Source organism: Vigna angularis, chromosome 7, assembly GCF_016808095.1.
Source record: "Vigna angularis cultivar LongXiaoDou No.4 chromosome 7, ASM1680809v1, whole genome shotgun sequence".
In the NCBI taxonomy this organism is placed as follows: Eukaryota; Viridiplantae; Streptophyta; class Magnoliopsida; order Fabales; family Fabaceae; genus Vigna; species Vigna angularis.
This window is the reverse complement of record NC_068976.1, coordinates 17415234-17435077: the sequence shown is the minus strand read 5'-3', so window position 1 is coordinate 17435077 and position 19844 is coordinate 17415234. Positions and strand designations below refer to the sequence as shown.

Here is a 19844-nt window from a genome sequence, read left to right as displayed (position 1 = left end):
CATTTAATTAATACAATATCACTGACTACAATAGAATGTATTTAACTAAAATATCATTTTTCTTATTAATGAAGCTTTTTTCTTGAGTAAATCATTTACTTTTTAAAACGGTAAATCATTTCATTAGTATTTCGCTTGAACTAAAAAGTTAATCGATAGTCAAAAAAGTAAAATTTAAGGACCATGATTCTCATCTATACCTAACAATAAGTGAGATGATAAGAAACTGATAAATGTGAAAATATTTATCATGTTACTACAAATAAAATAAAAGGAAATCTTCTTAAATTAAAATAAAATTAATAAAATCAGAGAAAAACAGAAATATTAAATGATAAGTAGTGAAATTTTAAAAGTGGCTTCAAGAAAAAAAGAAAATATTTCTACCTAGAAATATGTTTTTAAAATTTCTCATTTCCTAGATCAACGTGTGACTTTTTGAAATTTTAGAGGTAGATGACGTTAATATTATATTTTTTAAACATATCTAAGTCTATATATTTTCTAAGCATATATAAGTCAATAAATAAATTGAAATATATTAATTTTTTTATTAATATATAAAAACAAATATGTAATCTAAAATCATCATGAGCAATAATTATTAAATAAAAGTGATAATTAATAAAATCAGAGAAAAACAGATTATAAATAGAAGCGAAAATATGTAGAGATCTTAGGCGTGTTTGTATTTGCTCCCATGTTGCTCCCATGATGATGTTCAGGTGAGGAAGTGATTACCAAATATGTATTCTTTTGGTTTCACTGAGAAATACAGTGAAAAAGTGAAAGAAAGAAACGCTTAACGTTACTTTGGTCACTGTACTGTCCCTACCACCGTAAAACCATGAGCCCCACATCAATTATATTATTTTCCTTCCCACCATTCTTTCTATAAATACAGCCACCACCCTCCACATCTTTCCCAAACACACAAAACTATTTCTTCACATTCCAAACATTCATCATGGAACGCATCATTTTGTCACTCTTCTCATTTTATCTATTGCTATCAAGTAATGTTGCCTATAACCATTTCATCAAATTTCTTATCTCACGCTTAAATAAATTATACTATAGTTTTCATTAATTTCTAACATTGTTATCATTACAGGGGTGACTTCAACAACATTCACTCTAGTTAACAAATGTGATTACACGGTGTGGCCGGGGATACTCTCAAACGCGGGTGTTCCACCTCTTTCAACCACCGGCTTTGTTCTACAAACAGGCGCGTCCTCCACAATCGCCGCACCCGCGTCTTGGGGAGGTCGTTTCTGGGGCCGAACCCTCTGCTCCGAAGATTCCACAGGCAAGTTCTCCTGCGTCACCGGCGACTGTGGCTCCGGCAAGCTCGAATGTGCCGGCAGTGGCGCCACTCCGCCGGCTACACTGGCGGAATTCACTCTCGACGGTGCCGGAGGCCTTGATTTCTTCGACGTAAGCCTTGTGGACGGCTACAACGTGCCGATGCTGGTCGTGCCGCAGGGAGGCTCCGGCGAGAAGTGCATCGCCACGGGGTGCGTAGGGGACCTCAACAGCGCGTGTCCGTCGGAGCTGAAGGTGATGAGCGCGGACGGAAAGGAGGGCGTTGCGTGCAAGAGCGCGTGCGAAGCCTTCAACTCGCCGCAGTATTGCTGCAGCGGTGCATACGGCACACCCGACACGTGCAAGCCTTCCTCTTACTCTGAGATATTCAAGAACGCGTGCCCACGTGCTTATAGCTACGCGTACGACGACAAAACCAGCACCTTCACTTGCGCCTCCGCCGATTACACCATCACCTTTTGCCCTTCCCCTACCACCAGGTTTGTCTCTTCTCCACTTCAAAAGTTAAAACATAAAAATATTTAATATTAATCATTTTTTTTTATTTTGTGAAAATACTATTATCAAAAGAAATTATGTGTCAACTAACACCTAACTTTGTATAAATGGCTGTGAGCATAGTCAACATTTTATACCAACAATAACTGTATGCCAAAGAATGTGATCCGTTGGGTAGGACTGAGTTGACAGTTTCACCTTGTCCTATTCCAAAAAATTATCTTATTTGATGAAAGTAATAAAATAAAAATGAAATCAAATCATATCAATGGAATAATATATGTAGTAATGAGTATTCCATAAGGGTTGTGTGAATACATCCGTCCAATTTTGACAATAGTGTCAATTTATTTACTAATGAAAATTATTATTTTAATGTGTATTTTATTATATAAGTAATTAGAATACATGAAGAAGAAATAAATTCTGTAAATTTTTTCCAACCAAAGCTCAATAGCAATTGAATTTAATTGCATGGTGAAACTACTATTAAATAGTTAGTGTACAGTTTCCATAGAAGAAAGAAAGATTGACATACCGACTTTGAATATTGGGCATTAATAACATTGAAAGTATGGGAATTGGGTGTGTAGTCATAGTTGTATTTAGGTAGCGTAGCCATGTCAAAGCTCAACCATTTTCTGCATCTACAAGCAATGTGGCTAGAAAAAGAGATGAATCAAATAGTTTGTCCCCACTCTACAATTCCTAACGTGATTGGTCTCCTTAGACAGAGACCAGGGACCATATCTTCAACCAAACACCCACAAAAAAAAATTGCCTACATAATTCGAGAACTGATTTGGTATTTTTAATTGTGCACATGGGAAGTAGCGGCTGGCACACATGCCAGTGGTTATCGTTACACTCAATTATTACTGAGTTAGCATTATTAAAGTAACTGGTTCTGTGCAATTCATGACCGTTGCACAAATCTCATAATGACACGTTTCAGAGTTTCTAGTTTTGCACATCCGTTTGTTGTTTTGTCATAATGATAATTATTGTCGTTTCTATTTTTCAGCCAAAAAGCATCCCAGGAACAACAAGATGGTTCATCCACCACGCCACTGCTTAACAACGGCACAATGGTGTACGTCGGTGCTTTCGATCAGAGTGAAATCTCGTGGGCCACGCGCATCCACGTGTTTCAATCGCGAGCCGTTGCCGGCATCGTCGGTGTCACGATGGCTATGTGGCGGTTCAGCCAGCTCTTCTAACTACTAATAGTTCTTCAGCATTATTTTTCACACGGTTGGGCCCATGGGCTCGCACAAGTCCGCGTTCATTGCCCCCAAAGGAGTGGGCCCAAGCTTGACTTATAGTTATTATCTGGCACACCAAGAACGAGAACCATGTGACCTGTACACGACGGAGCTGACGGGGATGTGAGTCATTACAGGCCGAAAGATCATACGAATCTTGTCCACCATAGTTTTGTGTGCCAGAATGCATACTATCACTCTACTATATATATACATGTAGCAAAATAGGTAACACCGTAGTATTAAGGGAATTTTCCATTATTAATTTATTTTTGTAGTTTAGATTATCATTAGGAATACTATTATTGAATTCTTTATTGGTTGGGGTGTAATATTTAATTACAATAAAGAAATGGATTAGTGTATTTTCTAATTGCAATATTGTGAATTAAAAAGGACAAAATGGAGTGTTTTTAATTTGTAGTAATGTAAAAAGAAGACTAATGAATTTTGTACGTATAGTTGTAAATAATTTATGAGCCGTAGCAATTGTATATTTTACAGTAACATGCTACTTTTTTATAGCCCACACATAAAATGAATGTCACTTTTCTTATGGTGTATAGATCTTTATTATTGGAATCTACCTCCATAGCATCTCCTCCCCCCCATTATTAGGCAACACCTCTTTCTTTTCTTTGGTAGCTTTTTAGTCAGAAAAAAATATTTCAAATTTTACATTTGATCTCTAAGAATATTTCTTTTACCATTATAATTAATTACATGATTTATGTTCACACAGCGTATTATATTATATTGTCTTGTATTTATACAATATAAAGAATAATATTAAGTGAATTAATTGCATTTATAGTTCCTGAAGTTTGATACTAATATGATTTTGTTCTTCCAAAAATTTGAAAAATATTTCAGATGTTTAAACTAAAAAAAAACATTTTTACTTCTTAAAAATTAAATTTCAGGTATTAAATAATTGTTTTACTCTTGAAACATTAAATTTGGGATACTGAAACAATATTTCTTAATCTTGAAAATGTTAAATTGTCTTTTTAAAACTATAGGAACCAAACCCACATTTATTCCAAATTTCGGAAATTAAAAATACAATTAAGTGTTTATTTTTTTAATTTTATAAACATTTACCTATAATTATGTTTACTTTTCCTTCATTACTGCTAGTGTCTTTACCGTTGACAGTAAAATCACTACTATAACCGTGCCAACTAGTTATAAAGTACGTTTATTTCATTCTAACACTATCACTACGTCCTTTTACATAGAAACTTTAGACAAATTTGTTTGCCCTTTTTTCCTAGAGTATCTTTGAATTAATTACTGTGTTACTAAAATAACTTTTAATCACTTCGCATATTAATTAATTAGGCAAAAAATATTTAAGAGAAAATGAGTTTGAGTAATTTCAAAGGCAATTTCAAAGGGAAAAATGTTAAGAATGAGATGTAAAAAGAGTTTTATATATAAGAGCGACGGAAATAAATATTCATACAAGTATGTTATTAATAATTTTTTTTATAAATAATATCATTATTTAAAAATAAATAAACAACAACTTAAATACTTATTAATTAAACAACAAAAAACCACTAAACTTAAAATTTATAATTACATGTATTACTATCCAAACACAACCCTGAAATAAACTGGTACAACAAACACCACTTGAAATGAAGGCATTATCATAGCAGCAAGTGGAGTAATATTGCAGTAAACAATCTTTCAACACTAAGCGTTTTTTAATTCATTAGATAATATAATCTCTTTGTTGACTCACCAATCACATGCCTTGATGTTTCATGTTAGTAAAACGTATACGTTCAAACTCACTTTTTATCATACGATTCAATATTCAACTGTAAAGCAAGGAATACAAAAATAATTTATGTATTTATGGTTGAATATTTACGAATAAAAATAAATATTTTTGGAATTGGAATCACGATAAGGACATATAGCAGGCTTTCAGTAGCAGTGAAAAATACCAAAACCCGTATATATTCATATGCATGCATGGTGTTTGAATTCAAATCAATGAAACACGATTTTTTCATTTTCAGCCGCCACCAGAAAATGTAAACATGTTACAACAAAGTCAAACACTGGTTAACATTTGATTAGTCAAATGTAATGAGAAACATATACATTAGGAATAATTTGACTCGTCTTATACCTAAGTTCTGTTACAAAAAGAGGAACTGTGAAAGTTCTACGTGTACCTTTCTGCGAGTGTTTTTGTACTGGTCTTGTGTTGTTGTTTTTTTAAATCAACCTAACAATAAATTAATTTGTTTGCATACCACTTTTAGCTTAAATTCTTAAAACCTACATTTTTAAATTTGACTACTTATGTATTATTCATCTTATTCCTTTTTATTTAATGTGAAATTTTTAATTCACCTTGAAGTTTTAACCATTACAATACTTTTTATTTGTGTAGACATAGATTTTCATTTTGAGACAATCTTCCTTAATTTGTGTCTTGAAGTCATATAATGGGAAGCAAATATGTAAATAAAATTGGTGGTGTGTGGCTTGTATGGATAAGATGATCCCTTGACTTTTGACATGCTCAATTATGAAGAGTAGTTGAAATTTAGATATCACTACTTGTCTAACCTTAGCCTTTTTCTTTATATTTATATTATAAAGGGTTCGAATATTAATTGAATTGTTGCTTCTCTCCATCAATGAAAACAATGATTTTTGGAAGTGCATAGCATCAAGGTAGACATGTTTGTTCCTCTATAATAGTCAAATATGAGAGACTGAAAATATTCATTTTGTACTCGTAAATTTAAACATAGGTTTTCGAATAAACTTTGATTACATATTTCCAAATTATTCAAATATATTATGAAGTAGTAGAAATTAAATAGGTTAAATATTAATTAAATGACATAAATTAAAATTAGTGGATTGATTAAGTAGAAAGATAAAATTTGAGTGGTGATGAAATGTTATTTGGATAATGCATTTCTAAGAAATGTAGACCACTTGTTCGAAAATAATTAAAAGTTTTAGGTGTGAGTGAGATCATTCATGACGCCACTTCAATGTGTGCACGCTTCAGAATAAGACTAAATTTCAATTTTTTTAATAACAAAGTTGGGGCGGTCCCACTGGTTCTTCTCAATTGCACAATTGGGCTGGGCCCATTCCGGTCCCTTTCCCCTTGTTTCATCATGGGCCTAGGTAGTGGGGGAAGGATGATCTGTATAGAACTACTATTTATGTTGAGTGAGACACCGGTGTTTCAATACAAAAAGATATGTTTTTTTATTTCAATTTTTAAAATTCTAATATTTTTTATATATAATAATAAAAATTATAATATACCGCTTAATCAAAATCAAACAGAAATTAAATATTAAATTAATAATAATTAAAATTTAACATAAATATTCATCTTTTAAACTTATATATATATATATATAAGATAGTGATAAAAAAATTCATAATAATTACATTAAATTATTATATTATAATAAATACAATTTATTTATATTAGTGATAAAATAAAAATTAAAAATAATTATATAAAAAAATATCAAAACATGATTTTATATGATAAAAATAAATCATAAATAAAAACTCGTTCGGACAATATTTATATAAAGGAGTTTATTTCCAATCCTACTCTTCATAAATCATGGCATATGATTGTTTGTTACTTTTTTTATAATAATTATGTATTAAAAGTCATACTAACAATTATTTTGGATTGGATAAGAATATAAAATCGTTTTCTACCATTAGTACATGAACAGTAGTCTCTTTTCAACGTTGATTTCTAAAGACATAAATTATTTTAATGAATTTTGGAATCACTATGGAGGCCAAGAGTTCTTTCAAATTACTTCATAGGATTCAAATCAAACAGCCACCTTTAAGTTTTAACAGTGTGAAATATAAACACTTAAAAAAAATCAATTTAATAAATATAACACTTGAAATAATAAAAAATTGTATGGGTTTGTATGTGATGATTTAAATTGGAAAAAGCTTTGACACGTCTTGCGTGAACTTTTGATTAATTGCGTGATTCTTATTCTTTAAGACATCAATTTGTAAGGCTTTTTACAATTTTTAAACTTGTCAACCTAACTCTTGTGTGCACACTTATAGGGCTAATCACATTCATAATAGTTAGATTAGAAATGTCTAACTAATTATATTGCATGTTACATAATAGACAGGTTTTGTTTTTAATGAAGAGTAAAAATAGGGAAGATTCGTGTTCAAAATGTTTTCTTGGAGAATGTTGTTCTGTCTCTATCTAGAATTTCTTTATCATGTTCAAATTGTTAAATTTTGACCCTTATAGCTATGGGTTATTGCTTACTGCACTCTTACAATTACTAACTATACTCCAACAATACTGGAAAAGACTTAAATATTCTTTATCATTGTCTTTTTGTAGAGGAAGAAGAAGAGAGAATGCTGAGAAAAAATAGAGGAGAGAAAATACAGTAAAGAAAAACTTCTTTCGAAAGGTTTTATTTGGAATATATTTCATGTATTTTGAAAAGTTTTTTTTTTTAACATATTCCATTTATAATATTTTGGAAAACGCATTTCGGAAGGCATTTTATGAATTTTATTCCGAAATTTTATTCTAGGACACATTTTACATGTTCTGAAAATTCTATTTCAGAAATTATGTTTTGGAAATTTTGTTCATAAATTTTTGTTTTGAAATTTTCATTGCGAAATTTTTTTTAAAAAAATTATGGAAAGTTTGTTCCAGACAATTTTCAGATATGTAATTTGGGAATCACTTTTCCAGATGATAAACTGATCATTTCAATGTGCAAAGAAATTTTGGAGGTACAGGAAGTAAATATCCTAGCTTTGAAGTTACAATCTGAAAAACCCATTACCCATTTGTCATGACCCATTGATTCCAAAGCCCAAAGAACATCCAAACTGAAATTCATCCCATGGTTTTCTTTAAACACTTTCAACTTTTTGTTCTAGTTTCATTTTGCCACTACAAAATATATACTAAAAAAATAAATAATTATTATATGTCTTATAAGAGGTGTATGAAATCTGGAACACACGATTCTAAAATCCGATTAGTATTTCATCGAATCATGAAATCCGATTAATAAATACGAAAATTTATATAATTAAATTTTAAAATATGATAAACAAAAAAATTAATATTTAACTTGATTTCAAAATTTAATGAACAAAATTTAACATTAATATCTATTGATGTTAAAAAATCAACTTTAAATTTAACATTATTTAAAAAATCAATTAAATAGCTATTGATTCATATCTCTAGTTTATTAAAATAAACATTGATATTAGGTTCTTCAGATTTGTAAAAGCAATACTAATTTATATTAGTGTGTGTATAATGAGACAGACGCTGTACATAATTTTAAATATATGTATTCAGAACAAATTTTTTGATAAATTATGATAAAGTTCTGATTTTACTGCTTAATTTTTGCTATTATTCAATCGTTAATTAAATATCTCATTTATATAAGTTTTTTTTATCCCCTGCATTTGCTAAAAAGTTCAGACAAAAAATTTAAAGTACTGTAAAGATTAATCTTATTATTAAAGTAACGTATTTCTGAATATTATGGACATGTTTTTTTTTACGTAGGCGTAATTCATTACAAAAATTATTCTTTAATTTTAGGAAGTATTTTTAGTATGTATGTATACAAATAAAAAAATATATTTAAGAAAAATGTCAGAAGTGGGATTTGAACCCACGCCCACGAACGAGGACCAGAACTTGAGTCTGGCGCCTTAGACCACTCGGCCATCCTGACTTTGATGTGACTTTTGTTTAAGAATAACTAATTTGTATATTACTTTTTTATATATTGCTAGACAAATATCTTATTTTATCACTTCTTGATTATTTTATCCAATATCTTAAAACTTTCAAGACACAATTTAAAATGCTAGAAGTAGATTATAGTCATCCTATTAATTAAAATATACTTTTTGTGTTCTAATTTATAGCGTAAGTATATGAAACAAATCTTATCAATGTTACAATAGTAACATTATTAACACTATACACTTAATTATCAAATACTTTGATAATATTTTTGTGGAAAGTTGGTACATTAATGATAAATGTTAAATTTTTTAAACTATTTTTTATTCTTGTGTGTGTGTGTGTATATATATATATATATATATATATATATATATATATATATATATATATATATATATATATATATATATATATATATATATATATATATATATATATATATATATATATATATATATATATATATATATATATATATATATATATATATATAAGAAAGTGAACAATGATTTTTTTTCGTGAGATTTTCTCTTTTATTTTTTAGAGTGAATAATAATATATTATAAGATTTATACTGTAAAATATTTGATGTTCAAATGATAAAATTGCATATATGAATTATTATAAAATTTCACGTTAAAAAACCATCAATACTTTTTTTTAAGAAAGTCTTATTTTTATTTTCTAACGAATGAATGTTAACAAGTCATAATTAGAAAATTAAATATATATTTTTTAGTTATTAAAAACGTTTATTTTTAAAATTTAATTACTTTAAGTTTTCTCCAACATTTTGAGAAAACTACTCATCATTTTCTAACATTTACTAAAAATCAAATAAATAATCATCTGTCCCTGATTTAATTTAGACGAAGTACTGTGATAGTAAGTTATTGAAATTTTAAGGAAATATTATTTAATTTCACATTGGTGCATTAACTTTTGTTAAAAGAAACATTCATATTCATTTTATAACTAAATTTAATAAATTATCATAGTTTGAGCTGTTACATAGCATGCATCAATCTATAAAGGGCAGCAGAGAAAAAGAAGAAAAAAGAAAAAAAAAAGAATGCAGAAATATACGGTTCTTAAGCCTTGTTTTAGTAAAGTGCTTTGCGTGTTCTATATTTTATTCAGAAAATCTCAATTTAATGTATTCAATAATGTTAGTCCATAATTAAAAGCATTACCTATTATCAACACTAACAATATTGAATAATGGGTTAATATAACATTTATTAATAGAAAAATAGTTAATGTAAACCCAACTAAATACAATAGCTATCAATTTATGGGATAATTGAGAATCCAATTCTCCAAGTTAGAAAGTCAGAGATTATTTTAAGAAAAAAAAAACATGGGGAAAAATGCAGAAGCATCATGTTAAAAAAAATATTATATTCTTGGTCTTCCAAGGATGTTAGGTAAACTTGTCACCAAACAAAACATTATAAGATGCTTTCAGAGTAACTAAACTGAAAGTTAGTAAAGAAAATAGTTTATATACAATACAATGCAAAGAAATTTGAAGCTATTATTTAAATATAAATTATTATTCTAAATTCGTCTTAAATCAATTATCATTTATGTGTTTAAAAATGTTTAAATTATTATTTAAAAATTTGTCAGCAAAAATTGAGCAGTGAAAAACCAGATAAATACAAATATTTTGCCAGAACCTTTGGCTTAACCTTTTACGTATGACTGAAGAACTTATAGTGGGTTTTACTCAACCTAATATTCTTTATAGTATCGTTATAATCCATCTTCCACATCTCTTATATCTTATTCATAGGAAAAACTAGCACTTATATTATCATATCCATTTCTTTCATTTCATACATGGCGTCTCTTCTCCTCTACCATTTCCATTAATCAATCACATTGCAAATGGAATATTGTTTCTCCTTACACATTGCTCTCATTTGGGTATTTCTTTTCAAAGGTAATTAATTATATACTTCATTCATTCATTAATTAATTCTCCATTCATTAAATTTTCTAGCTAAAGTAGTTATAATTTGTATCATAATAGGTGCTTCGTGTGCCACATTTACTCTAATCAACAAATGTGACTACACGGTTTGGCCTGGGATTTTAGCCAACGCAGGGAGCTCCGGATTAGACTCAACTGGGTTTGAACTCAAACCGGGTGGGTCACGGATCTTCCAAGCACCGCCCAATTGGTCCGGAAGATTCTGGGGCAGAACCGGCTGCAATTTCGACCCGAACACCCAACAGGGTAGTTGCACCACAGGAGACTGTGGCTCCAATCAGGTCCAATGCAACGGGGGAGGGGCAAGTCCACCGGCCACATTGGCGGAGTTCACAATCGGGTCGGGTTCTGGCACACAGGACTTTTACGACGTGAGTCTCGTTGACGGTTACAACTTACCGTTAATTGTAGACCCCAGTGGCGGGTCGGGTACGTGCGGGTCCACCGGGTGCGTTGCGGACCTGAACCAACGGTGCCCCAACGAGTTACGCGTGGCGGATCGCGCCGCGTGTAGGAGTGCCTGTGAGGCGTTTCAGAGCCCAGAGTATTGCTGCAGCGGCGCGTACTCTTCACCCGCGACATGCAAGCCTTCGATATATTCGCAGGTATTCAAATCCGCGTGTCCGAAATCGTATAGCTACGCGTACGACGACGCTACGAGTACGTTTACGTGTACCGGAGCCGATTACGCCATCACATTCTGCCCTTCAACCACAAGGTAAGGAGATTCTGCATCTAACTATTATTTTAATCACTAATTTATTCTGAGTTTACGATTTCAATCCTTTCTTGTTCATGTTACGATAACAATAGTAACTATTATTATAATAATATGCAACTTTTTTAAAAAAAAAAATTGAGTGATACGGTGGTTGGTTACTAACTTTTTAGTTTTCTAGTTATGGTGCCCTTTTAGTGTGGCTCAAGTTAAAGTACAAACTATATTTGCTTGAAGAACACAAAAAGAACTAAGCAACAAGAATACCTCACTCACGATTGGAATCTATTACAGAATATTTTCGTTGGATTGTTTCATTATTCAAAAACATATCACAAGAAATAATATACCATTTTCAAAATAAAAAAAAAAAAATTTATTTGTTGGAAATCCAAACGTGAATCAAGTCCAAATAGAAATAAGAAAAGTAAAGTATTGCATGAAGGTGAAAGATTTTTAACTCATTGTCTTAGGTTGTTTTAGAGAGTGATGTTAATTTCTTATATAATTAGACTCAAATTTGATTGGTGTTGTATCTCTTTACGTACAAAAGTGTTTTTGTGTTTAATTGCAGCCAAAAATCTGCAAGAGATGCAGCAGCTCCTCCTTCTGGATTTGTATCAGGAACAGGGACAGGGGAGATGCCGTTGATAGTTGACAGTCCATGGTTTTCCAATTTTTTCTCTGGAATCTCATCCAACTCTCATTCATGTCCCTTCCCATTCATTCTTACACTCACTCTGCTAATCTTCTTCTCTTTGCAATACTCATAATAGTGCAAAAAAGTGGTTGGTGACATTGATAACTAAATCTCACGATGAGTTCTCTTTCGTAATCATTTGAACTCGAAAGCAATTGCAATGAGAATGATGTGCACCCCACCAGCTAAAAAGGGAGTTTTTCATAGGTGGATTGACATTATTGAATTAGAAAGCGATGTAGCAGAGTATGAAAAGTAGTGTTTTCTATGCTTTGCTTGACTTAGAATTTGAGTAACATGGTTGGTACTCTAAATAAGCAGTTAAAGGGAACTTTGAGGGTATTTTAAGGTTGGCACCATGTCATTTGGGTTGGCAAAGAGACATAGCCACTTATTCAAGTGTTAGTTAGACATTTGGAGTTTTAGTCCCATTCACGTTTACTTATTGTGCTCTCTTTTCTAAGGCTTCGTGATCGGATCAATCGTTAATTTTGTAATTTGAAAAAGAGAAATATTATGATGTCCAAGTCAGTGTAATTTTAAAATAATTATGCACAAAATATCACCCCTAACTATGAATATTTGTGTTTATCAAACAAAAGAAACATTAGCTAGATTCCCAACTCTTCTAGTAAAGAATTATGGACACCTGTTCATTTGTTCTTCCTTTTTCTTCTTTTTGCCACCCTTATTTAAGACATTATTTTGAATATTTTCTCTTTATTATCTATATTCATTGTATTTTTTCAGATAATACTTTAAATCATCAAAAGTAATATAAACCTCTTAATGTCAATAACATAATTTGTTCATTAAATGGATATTAATGCCATATGAATCGAGAATTGAAGAGTGAAGACCAATGAAATAATACAATTAGACTTGAGTCATGACACACACTACCTATCTCACAATAAAATATTATAATCAAGAAAACAAAATGTTCTAACCAATAAGTATAAAGATCCTTAAGTCAGAAAATTCAATGTCTTCTTTCTTTTTCTTCTTTTTATCACTCTTATTTAAGATATTATTTTAATGTGAATATTTCTTCTTTATTATTTATATTGAATTTATTACCGGTGAAAGTACTCTAATATTGTTAAAAGCAAATTTAAACTTTTAATGTGAATAATATAATTATTAAATTTCCATGTGAATAAAGTATTGATCAAACCTGACAAAATCAAGATTTGAGCAATAACATTACACTAACATTTTAGAAAGTTACAACGTGATTAGTTTACGCTAGTCCCCATCATACTACAAATGTTGCAGTTACTCGTTATACGTTTTTTTACGAAAAACAACATGTAATAGTCTAGGTTACTGCTTATTTAGTTGATGTAGCTACTTCGGTAAAATTTTTATGTACAAGTGTACATTATTTAAGAAGTCATTTAAAGTTTTGAGACTTATACAATATTAAATGATAATGCCTTAATATAGTGGATCTTTTTTCCATTTATTAGTTAGTGCACAATTTTACTTTAAATATTTGTTGAAGAGAGTGAATAGAAAAGTGGACTTTTATTTAAATATTTGTGACTATTAGAATATACAAGGAAAGACTTACCCCCAATTTATTTGGTGACATTTAGGAGTTATGGAAGGTGGGAGAAGAAATTTGTAGAGTATTGGAAGCAGTACCTAATTGTTAGGCTCAATTTCTTTTGCTAATTATTTTTTAAAAAGTAGTTCAATGTATCGAAACATTTTGCAATTAGAGATTTATTACATTAACAACATTTAATTTTTGGGGAAGTTGGGTAAAGTTTTTATGAAGTCAGCAATAAAGATTGTGAGTTGTAATATTATATACATATGTCAAGATGGCCGAGTTGGTCTAAGGCGCCAGTTTCAGGTACTGGTCCGAAAGGGCATGGGTTCGAATCCCATTCTTGACAAATTAGGATTTTTTAGGTCACATTTTGTCATTAAACTAATTTTAAGCAATTAAACAGTGTAGAATATGAAAAAATAAATCTAAATTATACATGAATATACTTAGAATTAAATCAATGAGTGAAAATAATATTTTTAAGATTGACTTAATTTCACTTTTGTTCTTTTATCTTGTTTGGAAAATTCAATTTGACATGTAATTGTTATTTTAATTAGATTATTTTTATTAGATTCACTTTAATATTGTTATTCCAATTAGATTCTTATATTTAATATGGTTTTTATGTTTGAAAATTTTAACTTAATTTAATCCTAATTATTTTAAAAAATTAAATTATTGTCATTTTTCAAAATAAGACCAAATTAATATTAAGCTTAATTACATCTTAAAATAATCTTTTAAAATTTTTACATCAAATCACTTCACTCAAATATAAAAATTAATTTTATTTTATACATCTTTAATTTCAATAAAAAAATCTCTATTTTATAACTTACATATTTTAACATATATTTCTTAATTGTAATTAAAATTAATTATTAATTTTTGCTCTCATTGAATAAGAATTATCTTGTTCCATAAAAAGCAAATTAAGTCAAAACTTCAAATACAATATTAAATTGAATACAATATACACTGATACGGACACACTGATACGTTTATTCGTATAATCCAAAAATGTGTTCCTTTTACCATCGTTACGAAGACTCCTCTCACAAGACTCTTAATTATTCCATTGGTGAACAATTATATACTTAATTATAAATTTAAGTCGTTCTTTTTTAAAAATTTGAAACAATCAATATAAATACTTATCATTTTTTATGATATATTTTTCTCATAATGCGGCGAAATCTTTTGACACGACGCTGATGATAGTAAAGACAAAGAAGTAAACTTGTGACCGAAAATTGTGTTAAGCTAGTATGGTGGGAGGACAAAATTCCAACGTAAAAGATGATTACACTAAGGTCTTAAACTTACGAAAACAAAACTCGTACATAAAGCTATTACGGTCTATTAGCTAAACCATGAAAAAGAAAAGGAAACCGACAGCACCGTCAATAAATAGTGGATGTCATTGAAATCTACAACTCGTCTTTCGCATCGTCAACATCATCATCAACTTCAGCTTCAGGCTTGTTTGGAGTTTCTTTTACCTCACTTTCAGCCTCCGCCTCGGTGTCATCTTCCTCTTCAACTGTTGCATCAGGACTGATGTTCATACTAGACTTCACCGAATCATAAATACGGGAAGTGAAATCCTTAGGATCATCAAGATTGAAGCCACTTTCGAAGAGTGCAGTCTGGTACATCAGCTGTGCTGTTTGTTTCACGCCCTCATCCTGAAAAGTTAGCCCATTGTGTTAACAAATATACCTTAATCGTGTTGAGTAAAGAGAAGCTACAGATAAAATTAAATAACAGGCACCATTAAAGTCTAAGAATACCTCGGGGTTCTTTACTACTCTCTCGCGGAGCTCCTTGATAATAGGATGCCTAGGATTGATCTCAAGCACCCTCTTCCCACGCATGTATGCTTGCTTGCTAGCATCTGACAAAGTTTGAGACTGCATGATTCGCTCCATGTTTGCACTCCAACCATATTTTGATGTCACTACTACACAAGGAGTGTTATCCAATCGGTTGGATATCTTCACATCATCGACATTATCCTTGGATAGAGCAGTTTTCCACCACTTCGTAAGATCCTTAAAGGATTCCTTCAGTTCCTTGTTTTTCGTATCCTTCCCGAGTTTCAAACCCTCCTTGGACACATTTTGGAACTTTTTATCTTCATAATCCATCAGGTATTGCATTAAGTATTCATCAACTGGATCCGTGAAGTAAATAACCTGTACCAAGTTGAAAAGAAAATACACTTAGAATACATCAAATCAATGAAATCGTTTTTCCTCAGCAGAACAGAAAAAAAAGTCTCCAAAGAACAAATAAATACAATTTCTGGAAGTAACGATCTGCATTAAAATAAATAGAATTTCTGGAAGTAAGGATCTGCATTAAAATAAATTGATTTTAAATTCCACCTCAAAATTTTTCTTCTTAAGCTGTTCAAGGAATGGAGATTTCTCCAGCTGTTCTTTGCTGGTTCCAGTTATGTAAAAGATGTCCTTCTGGCCAGCTTTCATTCTAGAAATGTACTGATCCAGGGATGTCAATTTACCATCAGACTTGGTGCTGCAAGTGTTACAAGCATCAGAAAAAATGTTACCTATCGAAAACGGCGAAATTACACTACTGAGTTTAGTTATTACAAGCACAAGTACTATACCTCTCAAATCTGAGCAATTTTGCCAACCGATTTCTGTTAGTGGCATCCTCGATGATACCAAGTTTAATGGATTTACCAAATTCATTCCAGAACTTGACATATTGACCTTTCTTCTCATCGTTGTCAGAGGATGCATCTTCTGCATAAATATTTAAGATAGATGGAAGTAAGAAGTCAGCGAATAGACTTCGAGAAGCTACTCATACAATTAAAGAAAGATGACAAAATCATTTCAGCACCACCACCGCAAAAAACCAAAAAAATAACGAGAATATTTGGACTGTAGGGCACACAGCAAGCCTAAAATTATAGGACTGATACACGTTTTGATCAACCATATCCCCTGAAAAGAATATGGATTCCAACAGATCGAGCCCATAATTTAAAATCATACCTTTCTTTTCTCTGTCACTGGACTCGTCAGGATCCTCATCAGCAATCCTACGGATCATATCAAGGGCTTTCCTGATAAGTTTCTTCTTGATTGTCTTTAGACTATTATGTTGTTGAAGCATTTCTCGCGATACATTGAGTGGCAATGTGTCGGAATCAACAAGACCCTGTTCCCAATGTCAAAAATAACATTAACAAAAAATTAATCTGATCCTCATAAATATATTTATCTCCAAGAACAAGGCACAGTGATGCATACCCTCAAGAAGTTTAGGTACTTGGGCAACAGTTCATCAAACTCGTCTGAAATGAAGACTCGTCTAACATACAACTTCAGGTTGGATTTGTTTGCGTTATAATAGCTCTCGTATAAATCCTGAGGTGCCTTAGGTGGTACAAACAGGACTGCCTTGAACTCTACATCACCTTCGGCAGTGAAGTGACTCCACGATAGAGGTTTCTCATCACTGAAATCCTGAACAAACATAAAGCCACTTCATGTATATTAAACTCGGAGTGGTGTGGATTCAGCCATATAGAAGTATCGCATATGTAATAAACTTGCAAATATTACCTTGGCAAGAGAGTGGTAGAATTTGGTGTATTCTTCCTCGGTAACCTCCTTTGGATTCCTCAGCCATATAGCTTTCACATCATTTAGAAGTTCCCATTCGTAAGTTGTTTCCTTCACTGTTTTTGTCTTAGGCTTGTCTTCATCTTCACCTTTATCAGCATCTTCGTCTTCGGTTTCCTCCTTGGAGCTGCCATCAGCTGTTTACGGAAGAAAATAAGGTAAGAATCTTAAATTATCATCACCATAATATAAAAGAATGAACAAACACCGAAACATCATCTTGGAACAGGATGTAAATGGCAAGATCCAACGAAATTCTTTAAAATATACATACCAGAATCATCTTCATCACCGGAATCATCTTCATCTGCGGGAACCTCCACATCAACCTCTTTGCTTGCCCAAATATAGATAGGGAAGTTAATAAATTCAGAGTACCTCTTCACCAATTCCTGTGAACAACAGTTGTCAAATCATATTTAGCAAGAGAATGGCTTCTTTCGTATTGAGAACAGTGATTAACGAAATCTTCGAATATTATATCATGTCAATCCTTCTTCCTTTTTCTTATCCTATTCGAAACCATAAATCATAAATCCATATAAATATTTACTTGGACTGACAAAGTTACTTTAACTAATGAGAACTCGGGCATTTTGCAAGTGCAACACTCCATATAATCCCAGCGCTCTACTTAATATTGCATAAATGCACACTACCTATTATATACTCTGAAGTGTAAGTTAATGACCCCTAAGCATAAACTTGTGCCCAGTAAACAAGGAGACAAGAAATTTAAACTCAACAAAGTTATAATAATCAAGGTAATAGTTTGGTGCATACTTTCAGTTTAGATTCCTCTAAGTACTCCCCAGCCTCTTCTTTGAGGTGTAGTCTAATCTCGGTTCCACGTCCTAGAGGTTCGTTCCATGTATCTTCCGAGATTGCGAAAGCTCCATCAGCTTTTGATTCCCATACATACCTGAGAATCGAATAATTTCATATTTACAAATCAACAAAAAAAAAATAAAGCTTTCAACATTTACTGATTAGAAAAACAATATCAAGTCCTAAAGACATACTGCTTATCCTCATTATGCTTGCTAATAACTTCAACATAGTCAGCCACGAGATACACAGAGTAAAAGCCGACACCAAACTGCCCAATGAGATTGAGATCTCCACTTGTTTGCATTTTCTCAACAAATGCTGATTCAACACACAGTTCCAATTAACACCATCCCAACCATATCACAGCAAAATCACATCAGCAAAAGCAACAACATACATACCTGAAGTTCCAGATTTAGCAATTGTTCCCAAATTCTTAATCAAATCCTCCTTCGTCATACCAATACCCCGGTCTCTGATCGAGAGAATTTTCTTTTCCTTGTCTAATTTAATCTGAAACAACAACACGCTTCAGTTTAGTTTAAACACAAATCACTAATGAAACAATACACAACCGCCATTCATTTCTTAGACTGTCAACGTAAACATTATACCAAAAATATCTTTATAATAATAATAATAGTAATAATTAATAGATGCTACCAGTACTAACCTGAATATCAAGCTTGGTGTTATCACCTTCTCCCAAAACCTCCTTGTCCGTGAGAGAGAGGAACCTAATCTTGTCCAAAGCCTAAAATGCACGCATCATTTGTCATTAACAACAACTGGTTCGAGTTCGGGCGCTGAAATTGAAATGCAGCAGTTTACTAAATTTAATTTAAATTAATAAATAAAGCGCTTACGTCAGAAGCATTGGAAATCAACTCTCTGAGGAAGATATCCTTGTTACTATAGAGAGAGTTGATGATAATATCCATGAGCCGTGACACTTCCGCTTGGAACTCAAACTTCTCGGCGTTGCTCCGAAGAGATTTCTTCGAGATCGACTCCGCCTCCCTTAAAATCACGGTAACACGGGTTCAGATGCCAAAATAATAAATCGAAAGGTAAAGAGAGAGAGAGAGAGAGAGAGAGATAACAACACACCTTTTGACCACATCTGAATCGGTAGAAAGGCCATGAGGAACCGCGCCGATCTTGTCCTCCACCTTGGGCGGATCTACAACGCCGTCGGAATCACCCGCGGCATTCGCCTGAAACTTTCGACCTGCGGAAGAAAAAATACGATGCGTTAACGAATTCGAAAACGAAATCGAACACGCAGAAAACAAGAGTGAACGGTGAACGGTGAAGTGGCGTACCTTGATCTGCAAAGAGAAAGAGGAGACAGAGTAGAAGGAGAACGGAAGCAACCGTCCACTTCCTCATCGCAGTGCGCGCACACTCAATGCTTCTAGTAGCTTCCAACAGTGAAGAAGAGATCCGTTTAGTTTGGATTGATTTCGCATCTGCGTTTAGAT

At 31.8% G+C, this 19844-nt stretch overlaps 3 protein-coding genes and 2 non-coding genes across 5 annotated transcripts; 3 read left to right on the top strand and 2 right to left on the bottom strand.

The window, feature by feature from the left end:
- Window positions 1–859: 859 nt before the first annotated feature.
- LOC108336360 (thaumatin-like protein 1b) lies at window positions 860–3465 on the top strand. Its single transcript, XM_017572790.2, has 3 exons — window positions 860–1016; window positions 1115–1808; window positions 2852–3465. Exons 1-3 carry the CDS (start codon window positions 968–970, stop codon window positions 3045–3047), a joined length of 939 nt encoding a protein of 312 aa, XP_017428279.2. The 5' UTR covers window positions 860–967; the 3' UTR covers window positions 3048–3465.
- A 5320-nt stretch (window positions 3466–8785) lies between these two features.
- TRNAL-CAA (transfer RNA leucine (anticodon CAA)) lies at window positions 8786–8869 on the bottom strand. The gene has a single exon. It is a non-coding gene; the product is annotated as a tRNA-Leu (tRNA).
- A 1833-nt stretch (window positions 8870–10702) lies between these two features.
- On the top strand, window positions 10703–12825 carry LOC108337670 (thaumatin-like protein 1). The gene is made up of 3 exons (XM_017574241.2): window positions 10703–10834; window positions 10925–11603; window positions 12178–12825. The coding sequence occupies exons 1-3, from the start codon at window positions 10780–10782 to the stop codon at window positions 12374–12376; spliced, it is 933 nt and encodes a 310-aa protein (XP_017429730.1). The 5' UTR covers window positions 10703–10779; the 3' UTR covers window positions 12377–12825.
- A 1304-nt stretch (window positions 12826–14129) lies between these two features.
- TRNAL-CAG (transfer RNA leucine (anticodon CAG)) lies at window positions 14130–14210 on the top strand. Its single transcript has one exon. It is a non-coding gene; the product is annotated as a tRNA-Leu (tRNA).
- An 897-nt stretch (window positions 14211–15107) lies between these two features.
- LOC108338261 (endoplasmin homolog) lies at window positions 15108–19844 on the bottom strand. The gene is made up of 15 exons (XM_017575034.2): window positions 19686–19844; window positions 19471–19591; window positions 19227–19380; window positions 19034–19114; window positions 18762–18873; window positions 18552–18678; window positions 18313–18451; window positions 17804–17921; window positions 17470–17666; window positions 17155–17370; window positions 16897–17062; window positions 16503–16641; window positions 16258–16408; window positions 15661–16065; window positions 15108–15555 (listed from the first exon to the last, which is right to left on the bottom strand). Exons 1-15 carry the CDS (start codon window positions 19750–19752, stop codon window positions 15298–15300), a joined length of 2451 nt encoding a protein of 816 aa, XP_017430523.1. The 5' UTR covers window positions 19753–19844; the 3' UTR covers window positions 15108–15297.